Source organism: Anneissia japonica, unplaced genomic scaffold, assembly GCF_011630105.1.
Source record: "Anneissia japonica isolate Jap-2015-1 unplaced genomic scaffold, ASM1163010v1 scaffold288246_len349457_cov184, whole genome shotgun sequence".
Taxonomy (NCBI): Eukaryota; Metazoa; Echinodermata; class Crinoidea; order Comatulida; family Comatulidae; genus Anneissia; species Anneissia japonica.
Genome location: NW_022752398.1, coordinates 113,929 through 131,600, shown reverse-complemented (window position 1 = coordinate 131,600; position 17,672 = coordinate 113,929). Strand labels below are relative to the sequence as shown.

General features: G+C 34.7%; 2 protein-coding genes across 4 annotated transcripts in view; one reads left to right on the top strand and one right to left on the bottom strand.

Moving 5' to 3' along the window:
* Window positions 1-11,544, top strand: part of LOC117122297 (poly [ADP-ribose] polymerase 2-like) — a 19,754-nt gene extending 8,210 nt beyond the window's left edge. The window contains exons 6-15 of the mRNA XM_033267839.1: window positions 1,924-2,020; window positions 3,487-3,743; window positions 4,895-5,118; window positions 5,465-5,528; window positions 5,984-6,118; window positions 7,246-7,370; window positions 8,284-8,383; window positions 9,524-9,622; window positions 10,106-10,230; window positions 10,499-11,544. Coding sequence (XP_033123730.1) covers window positions 1,924-2,020; window positions 3,487-3,743; window positions 4,895-5,118; window positions 5,465-5,528; window positions 5,984-6,118; window positions 7,246-7,370; window positions 8,284-8,383; window positions 9,524-9,622; window positions 10,106-10,230; window positions 10,499-10,649 — 1,377 coding nt within the window. The 3' untranslated portion in view covers window positions 10,650-11,544. The remainder of the gene's footprint in view (window positions 1-1,923; window positions 2,021-3,486; window positions 3,744-4,894; window positions 5,119-5,464; window positions 5,529-5,983; window positions 6,119-7,245; window positions 7,371-8,283; window positions 8,384-9,523; window positions 9,623-10,105; window positions 10,231-10,498) is intronic.
* A 3,481-nt stretch (window positions 11,545-15,025) lies between these two features.
* Window positions 15,026-17,672, bottom strand: part of LOC117122299 (mitochondrial ribosome-associated GTPase 2-like) — a 23,733-nt gene continuing 21,086 nt past the window's right edge. For all 3 annotated transcript variants that reach the window (XM_033267842.1, XM_033267844.1, XM_033267843.1), the window contains one exon: window positions 15,026-15,823. In XM_033267842.1, the coding sequence (XP_033123733.1) occupies window positions 15,417-15,823 (407 nt within the window). In that variant the 3' untranslated portion in view covers window positions 15,026-15,416. The remainder of the gene's footprint in view (window positions 15,824-17,672) is intronic.

Genomic DNA, 17,672 nt, shown 5'->3' with positions numbered 1-17,672 from the left:
GCAAAATTGTGAAAGAATAAAGGAAGAAGGAAGTATAGGAAAGAGATTTGGAGCGGCTGAAATATTTTCCGAAAATATACAATAGTAGTTAATATGCTATTATTGCATTACGTTTTTGTAAACAATTTTGGGCACTAATCGTCAGAGGTCTCGGTGCCACAGCCTACACTTTTCATAATTCGAAATCGAATCGTACCTTAAGTGATTTCCAAAATCTCTTTATATGAAATAAAGAATAATTAACGTTTAGAAAACAAACTAAAACAAATGTCTTACCTGGAAGTACGTATAAATGTACAATATGATCGGATGAACATAATCAATAGGAATCAGGTCAAGTGAAGTATTGGTATCAGAGATTTACAAGTTAAATACAGAAAACTGACACTGGTGACGAAACTATACGAGTCTTTTAGTAGCTGGCGAGAGCATGTTTGGGTGAAGGTGCAACACTGAGGGATCCTCTCTCACAACTTGGAGAGGGGAATGGGGGGCCTCCTCCGAAAGCCAGATTTTCCATTGAACTTTGGACTTTGTTCTATGCAAATGATCTATATGTGATGGAAGAGGAGTAACAGTCAACCCTGTGAGTCATCCAGCAGCCATAGCAGTTCGTGTTGAGCCCAGCATCATCCAGGTCATCATCAAGCAAGCAGATGAGGCAGTTGCAGTTCGAGCTCGACCATAAGCAGTTGCCACTCTACCTCCTGAGAGTAGCTTAGCCCAGATGGCTAAACTGGTGGTAGCCACTGCATGTGCTTTCGAATCTTTTGGTCCCATCGCAGCTCTCCTTGTGTTTCTTCTGGAGGGCTGAAATGCAAGTTTGAAAAGCGCACCGTCTTCCAGATGAGATGTTTAAGCCGTTGGTCCAGTGTGCAAATTGGATCATTTGCACGTTTAAGAACGCAGTAGTCTCTTTGGGAAAGAGTAGGTTATCATCTTCCAGTGTGCTGCCCAATTAAACACCAGAAGGACCCACTGGAAGTAAGTCTCACGACTCATAGGTTATTCTTGGTGTGTATCACTCTGAAGAAATCCAACACCAACACCTCCTCAACCCCACAGGAAGAGGGAGGATGTTGAGGCCAAGGAGAGACAAGTAAAGGGCACACCCACAGTCCCATGGAAGCCACCTACTTCTCGGAGTTCATTGCAGAAGGTCTTTGATGCAAATTTTAACATGGACCATCTGCGTCAGCAGCTAAGATTGCCCCCCGGGTTTACCTTAATGACTTGAGCGAACAGAATCCTTGCAAAATGATGTCCAGTCTGTGCACGTGGTGGGAGGCGTTGCAATCTACTGTGACTCAAAATCGTGCCCGTCACAAAAAAATCAGTTTCATGACACAGGACTTGCGTATTGAGGTGGGTGTGAATATCCACAGGAAGGAAGACATTACACCAACCCAGTTTGACAGGCTGGCTATACACCCTATCCAGAATGTGGCTCCACCAAAAGCATTTACATTTTTTAAATATTTTGAGCAGAAGACCGGTATTTACCTATTCGGATAGCTCAGCATGTTGATAACTCTCCTGGAAAACACAAGGATTTTCCGGAGGCGGTGGTGATCCTCAATAGGGTAGTAGCTGCAACTCCTGTTTGTACTTTTTTATAACCAGTTTTATCAGGGACATTGAGTTGTTCATGTATTTGACCAACTAAACAATTATAAACTCTTTTATAAGTTCTCTTGATTTAATTACTCATCCTAATTTGTGCTTATAAAAATGTTGATGTAACTCATTCTCTTATTTCAGGTTAGCTTTTTCATTAGGATCCATTCTTGTTTGTTTTTTTTTCTTTTTGTCTCCTCCTCTCTTCTTTTGTTTTTTTGTGAAGTTTTATCCCCAGAAATTTGTTAATTGAGTTATTTTAATCTTTAATAAAACTGTTATTTTATGACATCATTTTCCGACTAGACAAACGTAGCAAATAACAACAACAAATACTACTTACTGCAATTGTTGGTTGATGAGGGAAGTCCTAATTACAGTGTGTGGTTCCGATGGGGTAGAGGTAAGTTTCTATCTCATTTTTTTAATAATACTGCAGGAAGACCATCTTCAAAGCCCAATGCTAATGAGACCTGCAGCACCATGTTAGGATTTACTGTTTGAATGTTAATGTAATACATGGCAAATACATCCACGTTTTTTACTTTCTTTATTCATTTTAAAATGCCTTTCGCATAAATATATTTATAAAGCATTTAAGACAGATATGGGGAGCTAGCACAACCAACCGGATTCAAAAACTTATGAAAAAGTATAAGGCAAAGAACAAATATAGGCCTAACCTTATCCTTAATATAAAGAAAAAAAGTATTATTTCTGAAGGTACCCAGTGAAGTAATTTGTTTATGTGATTGGGGAAGGAATTCCAAGCTATCAATTGAAATTTTGAATAAATCAATTCAGAATTGAATAATTATCATGTGACTTGTACTTGAGCAAAACAACAATTTTATTTTGAATATATGTTTATTTGCTGTGTTTCAAAGTATAAGAATAACAATATTGATGAGTAAGTCAAGGTATATATGAACCAATGCTTACAACTTATTATCTAGGCTAAGATGCAAGATCTAATGGCTCCCTATCTTTATATCTTTGTATTAGATATAAATTGTCATAATTATCATTCTTACTGTAGTTGACATTGCCTCAAGTAAGCCTCAATTGGAGAAAATCAATGTGAATGAATTCAAACAGACATTGGCTGTGGTTAGCTATCATGACCCAAAGATCTAGACAAGCGCTGGGGTTCCTCCAAATCAGTGTTACATTTGGCAGAGTATCATCATTTGATGAATTTGAAATCTTAATTAAATATTTAAATTCTGTAGGTGATCTGTCAGTTGTCTGTGTATGTATTTTTTTTTTCCCGCCTTTGTTTATTGCCTGAAAAAAAAAATTCATAAATATAGACATTTTAACCATTTTTTCAAAACGAATATATATATATATATATCAGTCTTGGTAATGAAAGATATTTACTGGTATTTTTATTGGGCATAAACTTTTTATTTATGGCCAATACATTTTGGTTCTGAGATTTACCTATCAATCAATCAATGAATGGATTTATAAGGCGCATGATACAGCAGTCTCTATGGGCCAATAAAAAAGACCAATGATAGTGAAGCAAGCAAGCGAAGTGGGTGCGTGACCAAGTGCCATTAGGGAAGAGTCGGTGTGCCGTTCTGCCGCACTTTGAGGGTCAGCCGACCGACCCCGAGGAAACATAATTCACAGGATCACCGTGCCAACCCATTCCCTGACAACACCTGGAAACAACCGACTCACGAAAAAAAATAATAATTAAATAAAATGGCCGATAAATTATGAGTAAGCTGAGTCAAAGAGATGTGATTTCAGTTGTTTTTTAAAAAGAGTATAAATCCTATGTGAATGAGTCCTATAAATAGGAGACTGAGTCGAAAGTTATACTGCAATTTGATTTATATTTATCTGTTCTTTCAGTTGGGTATAAGGGCCAGAATAGCCTTGTTGAATGTGGTACAAACCTTGAGCAAGCGAAAAAATCATTCACACAGAAATTTAAAGCAAAGACTAAAAATGATTGGGAATGCAGGGACTTTTTTGAGAAGGTTCCCGGGAAATATGACATGCTGGAGATGGACTACACTGTGAAGCATGGTAAAGATGAAGCAGACAGTGCTGTTGTGAAAGAGGAACCGTCAATGCAAATACATTCCAAACTGGATAAGAGAGTGCAGGTAAGTGACAATTTGTTTGTAGCAGTGGTCCCTGGCAATCTAGTCCTATGTTTACCAACACTACAAAGTGAATATCTGTGTATGCACATTTTATGTATATTGCAGGGTTGCAGCTGTAGAAATTTAAGTATTGGTGGTTGACATTTTAAGGGTGTGTGGGTGATAAAGTTGGTAAACTCTAAATAATAATAGAGGCTTTTAAGGATGGTGAAGGGGGTTAATAAAAGTTGGTGGAGGACCATGGAATTAGCTTTAGACTGGGTGGAAAACATCAAGGCTGGGTTGCCCTGCCCAACATATATCCCTGATATTTAGGGCTATGCATTTTTTAAACAGATATATCTTATCACATATTCAGAAAAAAAAAACTACCTACATTACTATACATAAATCATACTGTTTCATAAAATTAGAAACCAGAAAATGAACAATATATAAATTTGAAGTCCATTTTACGCATACAGAACCATACGTGCATGAACAAATAGGTTAATGAAAGAAAGAGTTCTTTAATATAACCCCACAATGAGTTTATGATTGTATGATGACACAGCCATTCAATTTTTTATAAATTGTAAAATATATATTTGGATTTCCATATATGAACATACATATATCTATATCAAATAAAAAAAAAAAAAATAGCCATGAATCCCTAAATAAGGATGTCCAAGCCATTTTGCAAGCCAAAATTGATGGAGTGAGCGATGGTTAGCCATGAACCCTGGGGAATTACAGCCTAGGCCTCCAGTAAGATAAGTCTTGTCCAACACTGATATCCAGTGTGAATTTACTTGAGCAAAACAACAATTTTATTTTGAGTATGTCATTTTAAGTTTATTTGCTGTGTTTCAAAGTATGTATTATTTCACAAACTCCCATGTATTTATTTGTATTCATTGCATTTTAGATATCTATTAAAACCTGCTTTGCAAACAAAATTACTACATGCTACCGCCAACCAACTGCTGATCGGAGAGCCTTTCTGGTTGTGTTGGACAGCAAAGCAGTGTAACAATTGTAGTGAAAAGACTGTGGTGTCAGTGTAGCAATTTTATCAAAACCAGGCTTTATATTGTAAAGTGCATAAAGGCAATTCATTACAATGTAATATGCATTTTTTATAACAATAATTTTGTTTTAAACTTAAGGATGTGATCAAGATGATATGTAACATAAATGCAATGACCGAGGCTGTTGTTGAGATGAAGTATGATGCAGTGAAGGCACCACTCGGTAAGCTCACAGCTGAACAGATTAAGTTTGGTTATCTAGCACTGAAGGAAATTGAGAAGTGCATTACCAAAGGGATTATCGGAAAGCAGCTAATTGAAGCATGCAATGATTTCTATACCAGAATTCCCCACTGCTTTGGGTAGGTAACATTATAAATGAATTTCCTTCCTAGTGTGTTCTGTTATATTAACCCTCTCTCACACATTGCAGTATTAGGTATTAGAGGAAATGCATATGAATTTAGATTCATAATTCATAATTTTATTTCACTCAAAACGTAATGAGTCTGGTAGGCATTCCTGTATCATGCTCTACATGTATGTGGAAAAATAGCATGACAATTTATAACCTTTGACACATTTTTTATGGTGTTCTTAAGAATCAAAATTGAATATACTATAATAGTTCATCCAATGGCTGAGTGTATTCCATGAATTTATCTGCATATTGATTTTAATTTATTTGTATTTGAACTTTCTTTGAAGAATGACAAGACCACCATTGATACGTACCAAAGAAGAATTGAAAGCCAAGATCAAACTTCTCGAGGTCAGATTGAGAATTATTTTGCTTTAATCTTATTATTGTGTCTTATTGTTGTGCTGGAGAGTGCTTTAAAAATGCTTGTTTATTATTATTATTATTGACAAAATCAGTAAAGGCTTGGTTATAAAATATGATAATTCAAATCTTATATTTTGTTATGAAGCTTACAGCAGTTTAGTTATATACAGTATAGTTATAATAAATTGTTACACAATGGAGAAATAACAGTCCAACTGTCCGATAAGATGAAAGTTTATGTAATAACTTTACCTTAGCACCAAACACATCACACTGTGGCATTTTTATACAAAATGGCATCATACATTTGGTTTAGAAAGAGAGAGAATATCAACAAAAAATAGATAGTGTTTGTTTGGCTTTACAGATTGGACAAAATGTTTAGAAAAACGTTATATGATGCTGTTAGTACATAATGTTTTTTCTTTAAATTAATGTAGGCACTGGCAGATATACAGATTGCTCTTACTGTACTCGAAGAAGGCTTGAATACTAATGAACACCCAATTGATAACCAATATCATTCATTAAAATGTGAACTAAAACCACTAGAGAAGGACAACCCAGATTTTAAGGTAAATATATTAGATGGTTGGATGTGCTGTGTTTATTAAAGTGTTTCATATACAAGGTACAAATTAAAAAATATATAGTAAAATACACAATAGAAAAGTACAATAGTTGCTATAGAACTTGCGCGTCCATTTTTTTATTGCATTTTTTAGAGATTTCCAGCTTGTCCTCATGATGTAGCTCAGTTGGTGAAGCACAGAGGCATATTGCTATAAACGGTCTTTAGACGGTCTTGACGCTTAGCTGGCTTCAATTTTGATGTCACTACTGGGCTATGATTATAGACCATTGCTATACCGCGTTCTAACCAGTTAGCCGTCTTAAATTTTAAAGCCTACTCAGAGGAGGCTTGAAACGGTCTTAAATCATTTTCATCCTGGCGTTACAGGTGGTAGATCTGCACCTAAATCGTCAAAGACTAAGAATTGAAGTTCGTCAAAGACTAAGAATTGACCAACGAATATTCCGCAAGTTTCTCAGTGTCTGTAAAAATCGTCTAAGTTTATTTATGTTCATTTTGATAAATATGCATGTTTTGAGCAAGCGTAACAGCACTCTCAATTTTATGTTACCAGGGAGGGCTTGTTTGCATTTCAATACTCAAACCGGTCTAAGTTAAGACTGTTTTATAGCAATGGTCTAGCAGAGTGACTTTCGTAAGACCGTCTAAGTGATAAAGCCGGCTTTATTTCGAGGAGTTAAGACTACCAGCTAAAGACTGTTTTATAGCAACCGCCCCTGGACTTTTTGATATTGCATTTGAAAGAAATGTTAAACTGTATGTCATTCATCAGCTATGATATAAAATGTTGAACAACTATATGTGTCCCATATCAACCATTACATAATTGAATTAAATTATGATTAAAGGAACAAGCAAAAATAAAGTCTAACCTCAATTAATGCTTCCAACAAGACAAGAGTAATCAACAGTGTTGAATACAGTACCGAGTACCTATAATACACATACACTGATATCCAGTAAAGAATGCGCATTTTATCACCATCTCTTGGAGAACATCAAGACAACATTAAGTCACAAAGCACTGCAGTCTCAACACATATGTGGGCTGTATGCTGTAATTGGAATGCCATTTCGCACTTGTAACATTCTAATCTTGTTTTTCAGATGGTTAATCAGTATGTACAGAACACCCACGCAAAAACACATGCTCATTACAAGCTGGAGGTGATGGATGTTTTTGAGATGGAGAAGGAGGGAGAAAAAGACCGCTTCAAAGATGTTGGCAACAGGTAATACACCATGCATTTATGCTAGTGTGAGTTTATGGGTGTTTGTATTATAGCACATCCTCTGACCACAAAAGAATTGATTTATAAGTCTAATCAGTACCTCCCTGTATAAGCTCTATGCCCATGCACTTATTTCACTGGTGAATTGCGCTGAGCTCTCAGCTGGTAGTCAACCGTTCCAGCAAGTTTTAGTTCATGTTAAATACCGTGTAACGAAACTACTCTGGAAGTAAATTTTAACTTATCCAATGGCCAACAACCCCTTCTTTGTTTACTTTCTACTGCTGCTATAACTGGGCTCATGTACGCACAGAGCGGCAAGATATTTGAGCTCAACACTTATAAACCCTGCCTTAAAATCTGTACGTTGGCTAGTTTATTCAAGATTATTTCTCCGAATAATGGTAAATCTGCAAATCGAATGCGTAGCTATATGCTACTATTAACTTCGATTTCGTCGTGCATGTGAGGAGCGAAGGAGAGCTGCAACCAGGCCTGGTCTGTAACCCAATTGAATTTCGCACACTGGACTGTGCAGAAAACATTTTAAAAAACGATTAAAGTTGATTTATCATCACCTCCGGCTCCATGGTCATTCCATACACCATATTCTACCCAGCAATTTGGTGGTCCAAATTTTTGCGAATAATCCAGATGGTAAGGTGTCTAAGCGGTTTCAGAATGTTTGTACCGGTGAATTATTTTTTCACTCGAACGGGCCCTAGGATAGCAGAGAGAAATGATTGAGATTGGAAAACACCTAGTTATAACACATTATGGTGTATGTAAGTGTGTGTGTATATTAAGGATATTTGCATATTAAAAGGATTAATACAGATTAATCACAAACAGAATTTGTGTTTTGAATTCTGTTTAATCAGATTTAATCACTTCTGTTTGTTCTATTGTACAGGATGCTTTTATGGCATGGTTCGCGACTGACAAATTTTGCTGGCATCATGAGCAAGGGGCTAAGAATAGCTCCACCTGAGGCCCCTGTCACAGGCTACATGGTAAGTCGAATCGCCAAGTGGTTAATGCAGGGGCACTGCAACCCAAGGCCATACTATTGGCACTGGTTAGAGCAGCACACTCGCCTATGGTTATGGCGGTGGAACAAGTCTTCCCTGATAAGAACTATAAACCGTAGGCCCAGTGTACACAATTGGCTCATGTGCCTTTAAAAGAACCCAGTACATCTTACGAGACGAGTAGGGGGATACCCCCTTGTACTGGCCCATACAGCCTCTGCAGTTATGGTCCTGAGGTCCTTTGCCAAAATTTACTTTCCTAAACATCAGGTGGTAATTAAGATTTTTATACACTATAAATAACACTGGTGTTTCTTTTTGAGTAATCTTCAAAACCTGAAAGTTATAATTAACAGTAAAGGTATTTTGTTTTGTATTCATTTTCTTGAGAAACCAGTTATACAATAAAGCTGTCTTGGTTGGACACTTAGTTTGCAAAACATGATGGTAACTTCACCTTCCATGATTCTACTTAAGTCAGATTTATCAGTTATATACCTAGCAAAAATATTTCCATAAATGTTTGCATCCCTTTACCAATCATGACAGACAGTGCTAATTCTCACAAAACATTTTTCATATTTTACTGCACTAAACGCTGTTGTAAAGTTTTCTCAGCCCAAGCTGAGTCTGGTAAATCCTAACCTTGGCCCTGTGAGAGATGTTCACCCAGTAACAAAGCAGTTTGCTGTAGCAAGAAAGGTTTAGTTTCCCAGACTCAGAAGTCGAGATTTCATATCCTTGCTGTACATTTCACTTGTGTCCTCGAGCAAGGCACTTTATCTGCATTGCTTCTCTCCACCCAAAAGTATAAATGGGTACCTGATAGGGTTGTCTGTTCCTGCACAGATTACAGCAGCAACACTTAGCATGTGGACCAGGGTGATAAGCACTTCATATCTGAAAAAAAAGGCTCTATATAAATGAACACATTTCTCCATCAAAAACAAGAATCTAATTTTTATTTATATACTGTAGAATTGGTTTTTTTTTCATGAATTTGTCTTATATTTTTGACAGGGCAATTTTAGCATTTATGGTAGTTTTTTTGTATTTACAGTGTTTCCATCATCTTGGAGTTGGTTTCAATAAATATACAGTATAATGTTTCTGCTCTTACAGTTTGGGAAAGGTGTTTATTTTGCTGACATGTCATCTAAGTCTGCTAATTATTGTTTTGCTACAAGTAGTAAAGATGTTGCCTTCATGTTACTTTGTGAGGTAAGAGCTGGGAAGGTTTGCATGTCATGTTTCCATTCAGTGTGAATTCTATCCATAGTTGTTTGAACACTAGAGTGCTAATTCCATTTAATCCTCAAAAATGTAGTCATGTTGGACCCTAGATTATGTTACATCTTGGGTCAATAAACTGTACATCCTAGGTCAAGATACATCCTAGGACATAATACATTTTAGGTCATGTAACATGCAAGGTCAAGATACATACAGTACTAGGTCATGAAACACGTAGATCATATATCTAATTTTTTACTAAGAGACAGTACTGAAGGTAATTAAATAAAATGGTCAGTAAACTGAGAGAAACAGTCAAAAAATTAATTATTTTATAGACATTTAAATTTATAACATTAATTTAGAATAGATTTCTGATTAAAACTTTATTACTCAATATAGCAAACACTACTGGATATCATTAACAGAGCTGTGTATGTTGTCACCTAGCACTTTTTCTTTCTGTCTCAGGTTGCCTTGGGAACACCTAATGAATTACTTGCTGCAGACTACAGGGCAGACAAACTGCCTCATGGGAAACACAGTGTCAAAGGTCTTGGCAAGATGGCCCCTGATGCCACAAAATCCCATGTCATGTAAGTTTACATAGAGAGGCTAGAAATTCTTGGCAGAAACAACATATTTTACAAAACTCAAGATTGCATATTAATACAGACTATTGATGTTCTGTAGAACTTGAAAACTCTGCATAAATATGACATTATTATACTATAGAGAAATATTAGTAATTACTTTTTAAAATATAACTTAAAAATAGTATGTAATATACCACAAATTTATTTGAAAATAAACAAGTATTTTATATTATAAAGTTGATCAATTTTTTCTGCTTTATTCTTCCAGGTCAGATGGAACTGTTGTGCCTTTGGGCAAGAGCAATGACACTGGTGTGGTGAATCCTTCCGGTTACACCCTCAATTACAACGAGTACATTGTCTACAACACCAGTCAAATCAAGATGAGATATCTGATCAAGTTGAAGTTCAAATTTTGATTATGTGTGCTGAAAAATTAAGTATCATAAATTTTGATGCGGTTTTTTTGTACATTATGCTATGTAAAAATATAAAATTTTGTGAAAAACATTAATGAATAATGCATGAAACCATAACATAGCATATACCAAGAAAGGAATCAACGCCACTGTTCATAAGGTTGCTATACATATAGTTCGCTAGTCATACTGTAACTCATAAAGCTCTTTACAAACAATTTGCTGCTGGTCAAGAAAAATAAAGCTGTTAGTCATTGTAGTGCCAATTAAAATTTTATCAAAGTCGTATGCTGTCATGCATGTGCTGTCTCAACAATGTTATTGGTAAATTTGAAGATATGAGATAGATCTGAGTAGATCTGTAATTCGCAACTGTCTAGTACTACTACTAGTAGTAGTCTATAGGGTAAGCTAATGTTCAAGTGACGTTCTGGTATAGGGTAAGCTAATGTGGTCTAGCAACCTTCTGGTGTAGGGTAACCTAATGTTATGACTAGCGACCCTCTGATACAGGGAAGCTAAAGTTATAACTAACAAACATAATGAACGTTATACCGTTAAAGGCAAGTTTTAACACTAAATTACCAGAGGCTGAATACTTAAGTTAAACACACACAAATGGCAACATATATTGAGGTTTGCATTGTTAAAAACAATGCTGACCTATTGACTTGCTGATACCAAATTTGCATTATGTATTTGCAAAATGTGTTTTTTCAGAAGCTGTTGTGTGCTTGGTATATTCACAAATTTGTATTGTGCATCTAATATTTGAAACACCTTGTAAGGTAGAAAAGCTATTCCAATATTTAACAGCAGTTGCAATTGTAGTAGAGCCAATATGTAAATAGCTATTATTTTCCTTAAAGAATTATTTAAAAAAATGAAAATGTTATTTCATTGTTTAAAGTTTCATTTCAAAATTAAGACTTCAGTCTGTTCATCCTTCTACAAAGGAAACTGCATGAACCTATCATTAACACTTTCTTAACAAAATACAGGTACTAAATACCACTGAACAGTTCTAAATATGTTTATTTAGTTGTCTCATACAATACATTGTGGAGCATTGTTTCTATATCATAAATGGTCATCCCAAAAGTACTGTATATTTATCTACTGTTTTCCCTAATGACAACCCTTTCATATTCACTCTTTTCCTCCCTATTTAAATCAATAACATTTCTTTTGAAAGTGTTTACTTCAAGATAATTTTGATCATTATTCTTGTTGCCCATAATGGGTCATCATCATTATTAATTAATTCTAACATAGCTGTATCACCCGCAGACATGACCCGCAGTTCTACCAATTGTGAATAGTTGATCAGAAAATCAAAAGCTAAAGCTTTTTTTTTACTTTATTGCAATTTGTAAACAAGTTGAAGTTTAACAATTAAAACTGAAGGAAGAAAAATTTAAAAAAACATCTGAAAGGTAAAGTTTACAGGGGCTGAGTTTTTAAAAAATTCAAAAAACATTTATAAGAAGAAAATAAGAAATTTACATTGACAATGGTTTAAATACATTAAAAATTATTAAGAAATTTTATAAAAAGTTATAAAATATGGGTTCAGTATGTTGATAATTAAAAATAAGATTCATATATACATTTATTGAGAAAAGAAGAAATTCACATCAAGAACACATTTAACTACATTCAAAAATATAGAGAAATTTCAAATATTGTACAACAATTGGGTAAAAAAATGTCAATAGATGAATTTGAATTCTAGAATTAATATTAATGATATTTTAATTAATACAAAGACTATAATCAGTGTTTAGAGGTACAGTATTAAAAAAAAAAATGTGGTTATAGGGAAACATTGAAATAGTGGTATGAATATTAAAGAGCTGTAACACATTTGGGTCAAAGATAAAACCTCAAATGGGGAAGTCATGCTGATCATGTCAGTCAACATTCATTGTTTTTATTATTTGTCCTAAGAGAATATAGATTTGGTCTGTTGGCTGGACTAAAAGCAAGAACAATTTGTTTTAAGGGAAACAATTTACAAAATAGAACTATTGCATTGGTGACCTGACAATTTCTAAATGTATTAAACAATACCAAACTGCTACATTAGTAATTAAGTTAATGGATCTGCCTGTTATTGAGAGCTCTAATTATCTCAGGGTAAAAAATATTATATCTGGCCTTTACTGGCTTTTAAAGATCATCAACAGATACGTATCAACTGGAATATACTTCAGACAAGGTTGTTTTACATTTCCTTCTTTAAAAATTGGCTCCACAATTATTAAATCTTCTACTGTTTCGAAATCATGGTGTTGTCTTTGATGAGCACTTAACTTTAAAACAAATATATTAACTCTGTATGCAAGACTGCCAATTTTCACATCCGCAACATTTGCTGAATCCATAGATACCTTAATCCAAAGTGTTTTGAGATATTTACTCATGCCTTCATAACTTCCAGGCTTGATTATTGCAATTCTCTTTTGTTCAATCATCCTGCTGCTTCTATCCAAGGCCTTCGAATGATTCAAAATTATGCTGCTCGTATGTGCTTAACTCCAAAATATTCCTGTACTTCAAAATCTTCACTGGCTTCCCATCAAACAGCGCATTATCTTTAAAAAACGTCTACCTATGTTTAAAGCACTTGTTCTGAGTGTACCTTTTTACCTTACTTGTCATCTCATTCGCTACTGGCCCACTCATTGCCTTCGATCTTTTTTGCAAAATCTTCTCACTGTTCCAAGATCTCAAACAATAAGATATTATCTATCTAATATTATCTATTAGGTCTGATACATCTATTACTTCATCTAAACCTAAACTTAAAACTCATCTCTTTAACAGCTTAGCTTCTTAACATACACTACGCCTTTGGAGCATTACAAGTTTTTTATTATTACTATTATCAAATAATACTTTTTGACTTATCAAATACAGTAATACTTTTTTGTACAGGTGGAGTGATGAGGCGTAATTAGGAGGGTAATCTGTACAATAAGGGTTTTTTAAGTATAATAAGCAGTGGCGGCTCTAGGATATATTTTCTGGGGGGGGCCCCCTAAGTTGTCCAAAGAGGGGGACTTGAGCTCGTAGGCTCGAGCTGAGGGAAGGGGTTCCCCTCCCAAATGAGATTTTTTTTAAAGAATAGCAACCTCTGGATGGCCGGAAATGGCAGACTGTGACAGACATGTGATGAGCTCTCTCTGGCGGGGGCGCTTGACCTGTCCGGTGGGGGACTTAAGCCCCCCTTGTCCCCCCCACTGGTGCCGCCACTGACAACAAGGTAGTAAGCAGTCTAGTTTTGGCCGGACCAATATTTCACCAATCAATATCTTTTTTGGCCTGACTTCACTCTCACAGTAGGAAGGTCTAGACCACCTCAGCCCCACCATGGTGGGGTGAGGTAAAAACATTTTATGATTGTGGAAAATGCACTCTCAGACTTGAGATGATTTTCTTTTTTTCTCCATTTTATATATACTGTATATCCATGTAAATAATGACTAGTTAACATAAAGCCATTTAATATCTGAAGGCTCTTGAATGACACGTCAAGTCCATGTCGCTTTAGCGTAGCTGAAATGTGATACGTTCTTCTAAATGTTTACGATAAGTTTCAGATCTGAAGCATCTGAATGTAATACAGTACAGGTATTTGACGAATTTTGGGTAAATTTTATTAGCTAGTTGGAAAATAGTAGAGAACTGGGGCTGAAGACCCCCGTCGGGAAACTTGGACCATCAACTGGCACTGCCATTGGTAAATAATACCATCTGGGGTGAATGTGGGTGGGTGGGGAATTCTTGTTGGCTGAAACAATAGTAAACTGCTTCCAACTGGCCTGTATAATGTCTTTAAAACTGCGAAAACTTTCTTTTTTTACCCGTTACTGGGATATTCATAATTTCCGGGGTTTTCATGGAAAGTAGAACTTATCAATTAGGCATGTTGAAATAAAATGTTTTATAAACAGTATTCTACAATTTCATTTTATCAATTCATCATCATTCAATTACGTCATCATTTGGGTAATTGGGCAACTAATTATTTTTCAGTAACCATTATCAGGGCATATATTACACAGATATATTGATTCATATTATTATTATATACTGGATACTGCTTCTGTAGTAGTAGAAACTTCCTACAGCTGCAATCAGTCCTTCTTCATTTGAGGCCATTTTCTCTTGTCACTTGCGAGCATCCTTAGCTCCCCTAGTTTCTTGCTCATTCTGAGAGTTCCCCATTTGCCTCATATTTAATTCATAATTTAATATTTAATAATAATAATAATATTTAATATTTAATTCATATTTGATTCATATTTGATTTTATTATATAGTGCAGTTCAGACTTAATAAATAAATAAGCAGATTATGACAGGATGCTGACAACTAATATTTAATTAACATTAACTACTGTATAATTAAAGAGTAGTATTTTAGCATGTGGATAATTAACATAAACATTCACACAATAAAACAAGTGATGCGAGATGGCCAGAATAAAGCTATGGATCTGCCCCAGAGCCTTACAACATCAGACTTTTTAATAGAATAAACTTTCATATTCATTGATTATAGGAAAAATAGCCTCTTGTGTATTATTTTAAGCTTTTATATGTGTATGTACTTTGAATTTATGTCTTCAAACTAAATTTAATTTCTTTTTATAAATATGGCCTTGCATACCATGATGAAAAACAGCCTTGGCAGAGTAAAGTGTCTCCAAGTGAAAAAAGAGTGTTTTTATGAATTTTTTTTTGTCGGGGAATACAGCTTTCATATAATACGAGACTCGTTTTCCTTCTTTTCTTTCACCTTTTTTCTCCCCTTCATATCTTGATCATAAAGTTCTCGTAAATGTGACTTAAGTGATGTTATATTCATTTTACATTGAGCAGAAATTGCGATGACAGGTAATTTAATGCCGTCTTGCAATGTTTTAAGATTTTCCTTGGCTTCCAGTAAGTCTATCTTGTTGCCAACAACTGCGTGTGGCCTGTCTGCTAGGCCAGGGTGGTATTGATTCAGCTCGTATTTTAGATGCTGGAGTTGCTCTGAGGGGTTGGGCTGTGATAGGTCAATGACGTACAGCAAGCATAGGCAACGTTCTATATGCTTTAAGAATGAATGTCCAAGACCTTTGTTCATATGTGCTCCTGGTATCAACCCGGGAATATCTGCAACTGAAAGAAAAAAAGGAATGATGGATGCTAAATTCATGGAATATTTATGAATCAGTGTATGAATGAAAATATATAGAAGACTTTATATTCACATTTTTCTATAAAAAAAAAGTAATGATATTTTTTAGAATAATTTACAACAGTATATTTCAATTAATTATTAGCTTTCAACTGACTATTCAACTGACTATTGAAACATGTGAAAAAATATCCTTCAATATGTCCAAAATATTTGGTACTATTCTAATGCTCATAATATCAAATAGGTTATTCTTGTAATTGGACTTATTTGAAATAAAATATACCTTACTTTACTTCCAAGCTTTTGTTACTGTCTCAGGAACTTCTTCTGGGAAACTGGTGTATTTACACAGATCCACTTGTCACATTTGTGACCGTCACATTCGTGACCGTTGATACGAGCTACCGGCAGTACTGGAGGAGGTGTTGTCACATGATCATTCCATTGCATGCTTGAATGATCATGTGACAAGTGGAACCGTGCAAATAAAAAAAAAAGTTGCTGAGACAGTAACAAAAGCTTGGAAGTAAAGTAAGATATATTTTACTTCAAATAATTGTAATTACAAAATAACCCATTTGATATCCTTCAGTATGTTTAATTACGATTTGTATATAGACCGGGAGCCCAGAAAATTTAATCATGTGAAAAGAGACAAAAGGTTTGATGGTCTGGTCATGATAGTATAGGGCCAAGATAAAATATTCAGTATTGCGGGCTGGGGGAAATGAAATAGGGGGTTAATTAATTAATCATGTGAAGAGAGACACGGATGATTTTTTTTATTGGCACTATTATACATTGGAGGTAACATAAGTACCAATGACAGCAACTTTATCCTGTACATAAGCCCAGACAGCAGCCCTAGGTTCCCAAATGGACTTATTATTTATAGTATGATATGGTCGAATCTAATAATGATTAGAGGTAGTAGAATGCAACTGAAACACCTGATTATGACACAGACAGTGGTTCTGGAGATCAACTTCAGAATAAAACAGGAATTTAGTGAAGGATGGGACCACTTACACTGGAATTTTAAACATTGGAAAGAAAATCCAACTATTTACTACTTTAGCTATAGATTTCTGTTTGATAAAATTTTGTTAAACACTGACTTCAGATGAAATACAACAATACCATAATACAAACTCAGTAACAAATATTTATTAGATCGGATTAAACTACAGAACATGAATTGTCTATACATGAGAAATGGCACAGCGTCAAGGTCTATTTCAATCAGATTGTTGAAAATATGTAATCATAGAATTAGAACCTGGTAGCACTTTATTGACTAACATTATAAAATGTATTAACTTTTGACAGCAGTTTCTTCTGGGTTACAGATGTAACAGCATTATACTATAGTTAAGTCAATAAAGCGATATCAGTTTTGAATTTTACATTGCTTCTTCTACTATTACAACAAATGTGTCCACCATATGGATTATAGATTCATTGTAAATCAAGTATCTATATTTTTGTCCTGCATTTGTTAGAAAACAATAAATACTTAAAAACTTAAACTGAGGTATTGTGCATTGAGGTAATAACATGTTTGTAGTATACATGTTTGTTTGTAAGTAAGTAACTTAGTAACTTTATTGCTTCTCTTTTATAACACAGGCACAGCCATAAAGACGTGCAACAATAACAAAATCAGTAAAAACTTAATTACTGTGATTAAATATAGTAAGAAAATACTGCGGTAGAACGAAATATAAATAAAAAAAGGGCTTACAAAAATAGTAATAGAGATAAAAATAAATACTAACACACATACATATACACATACACACAAACATATATATACACATATACATA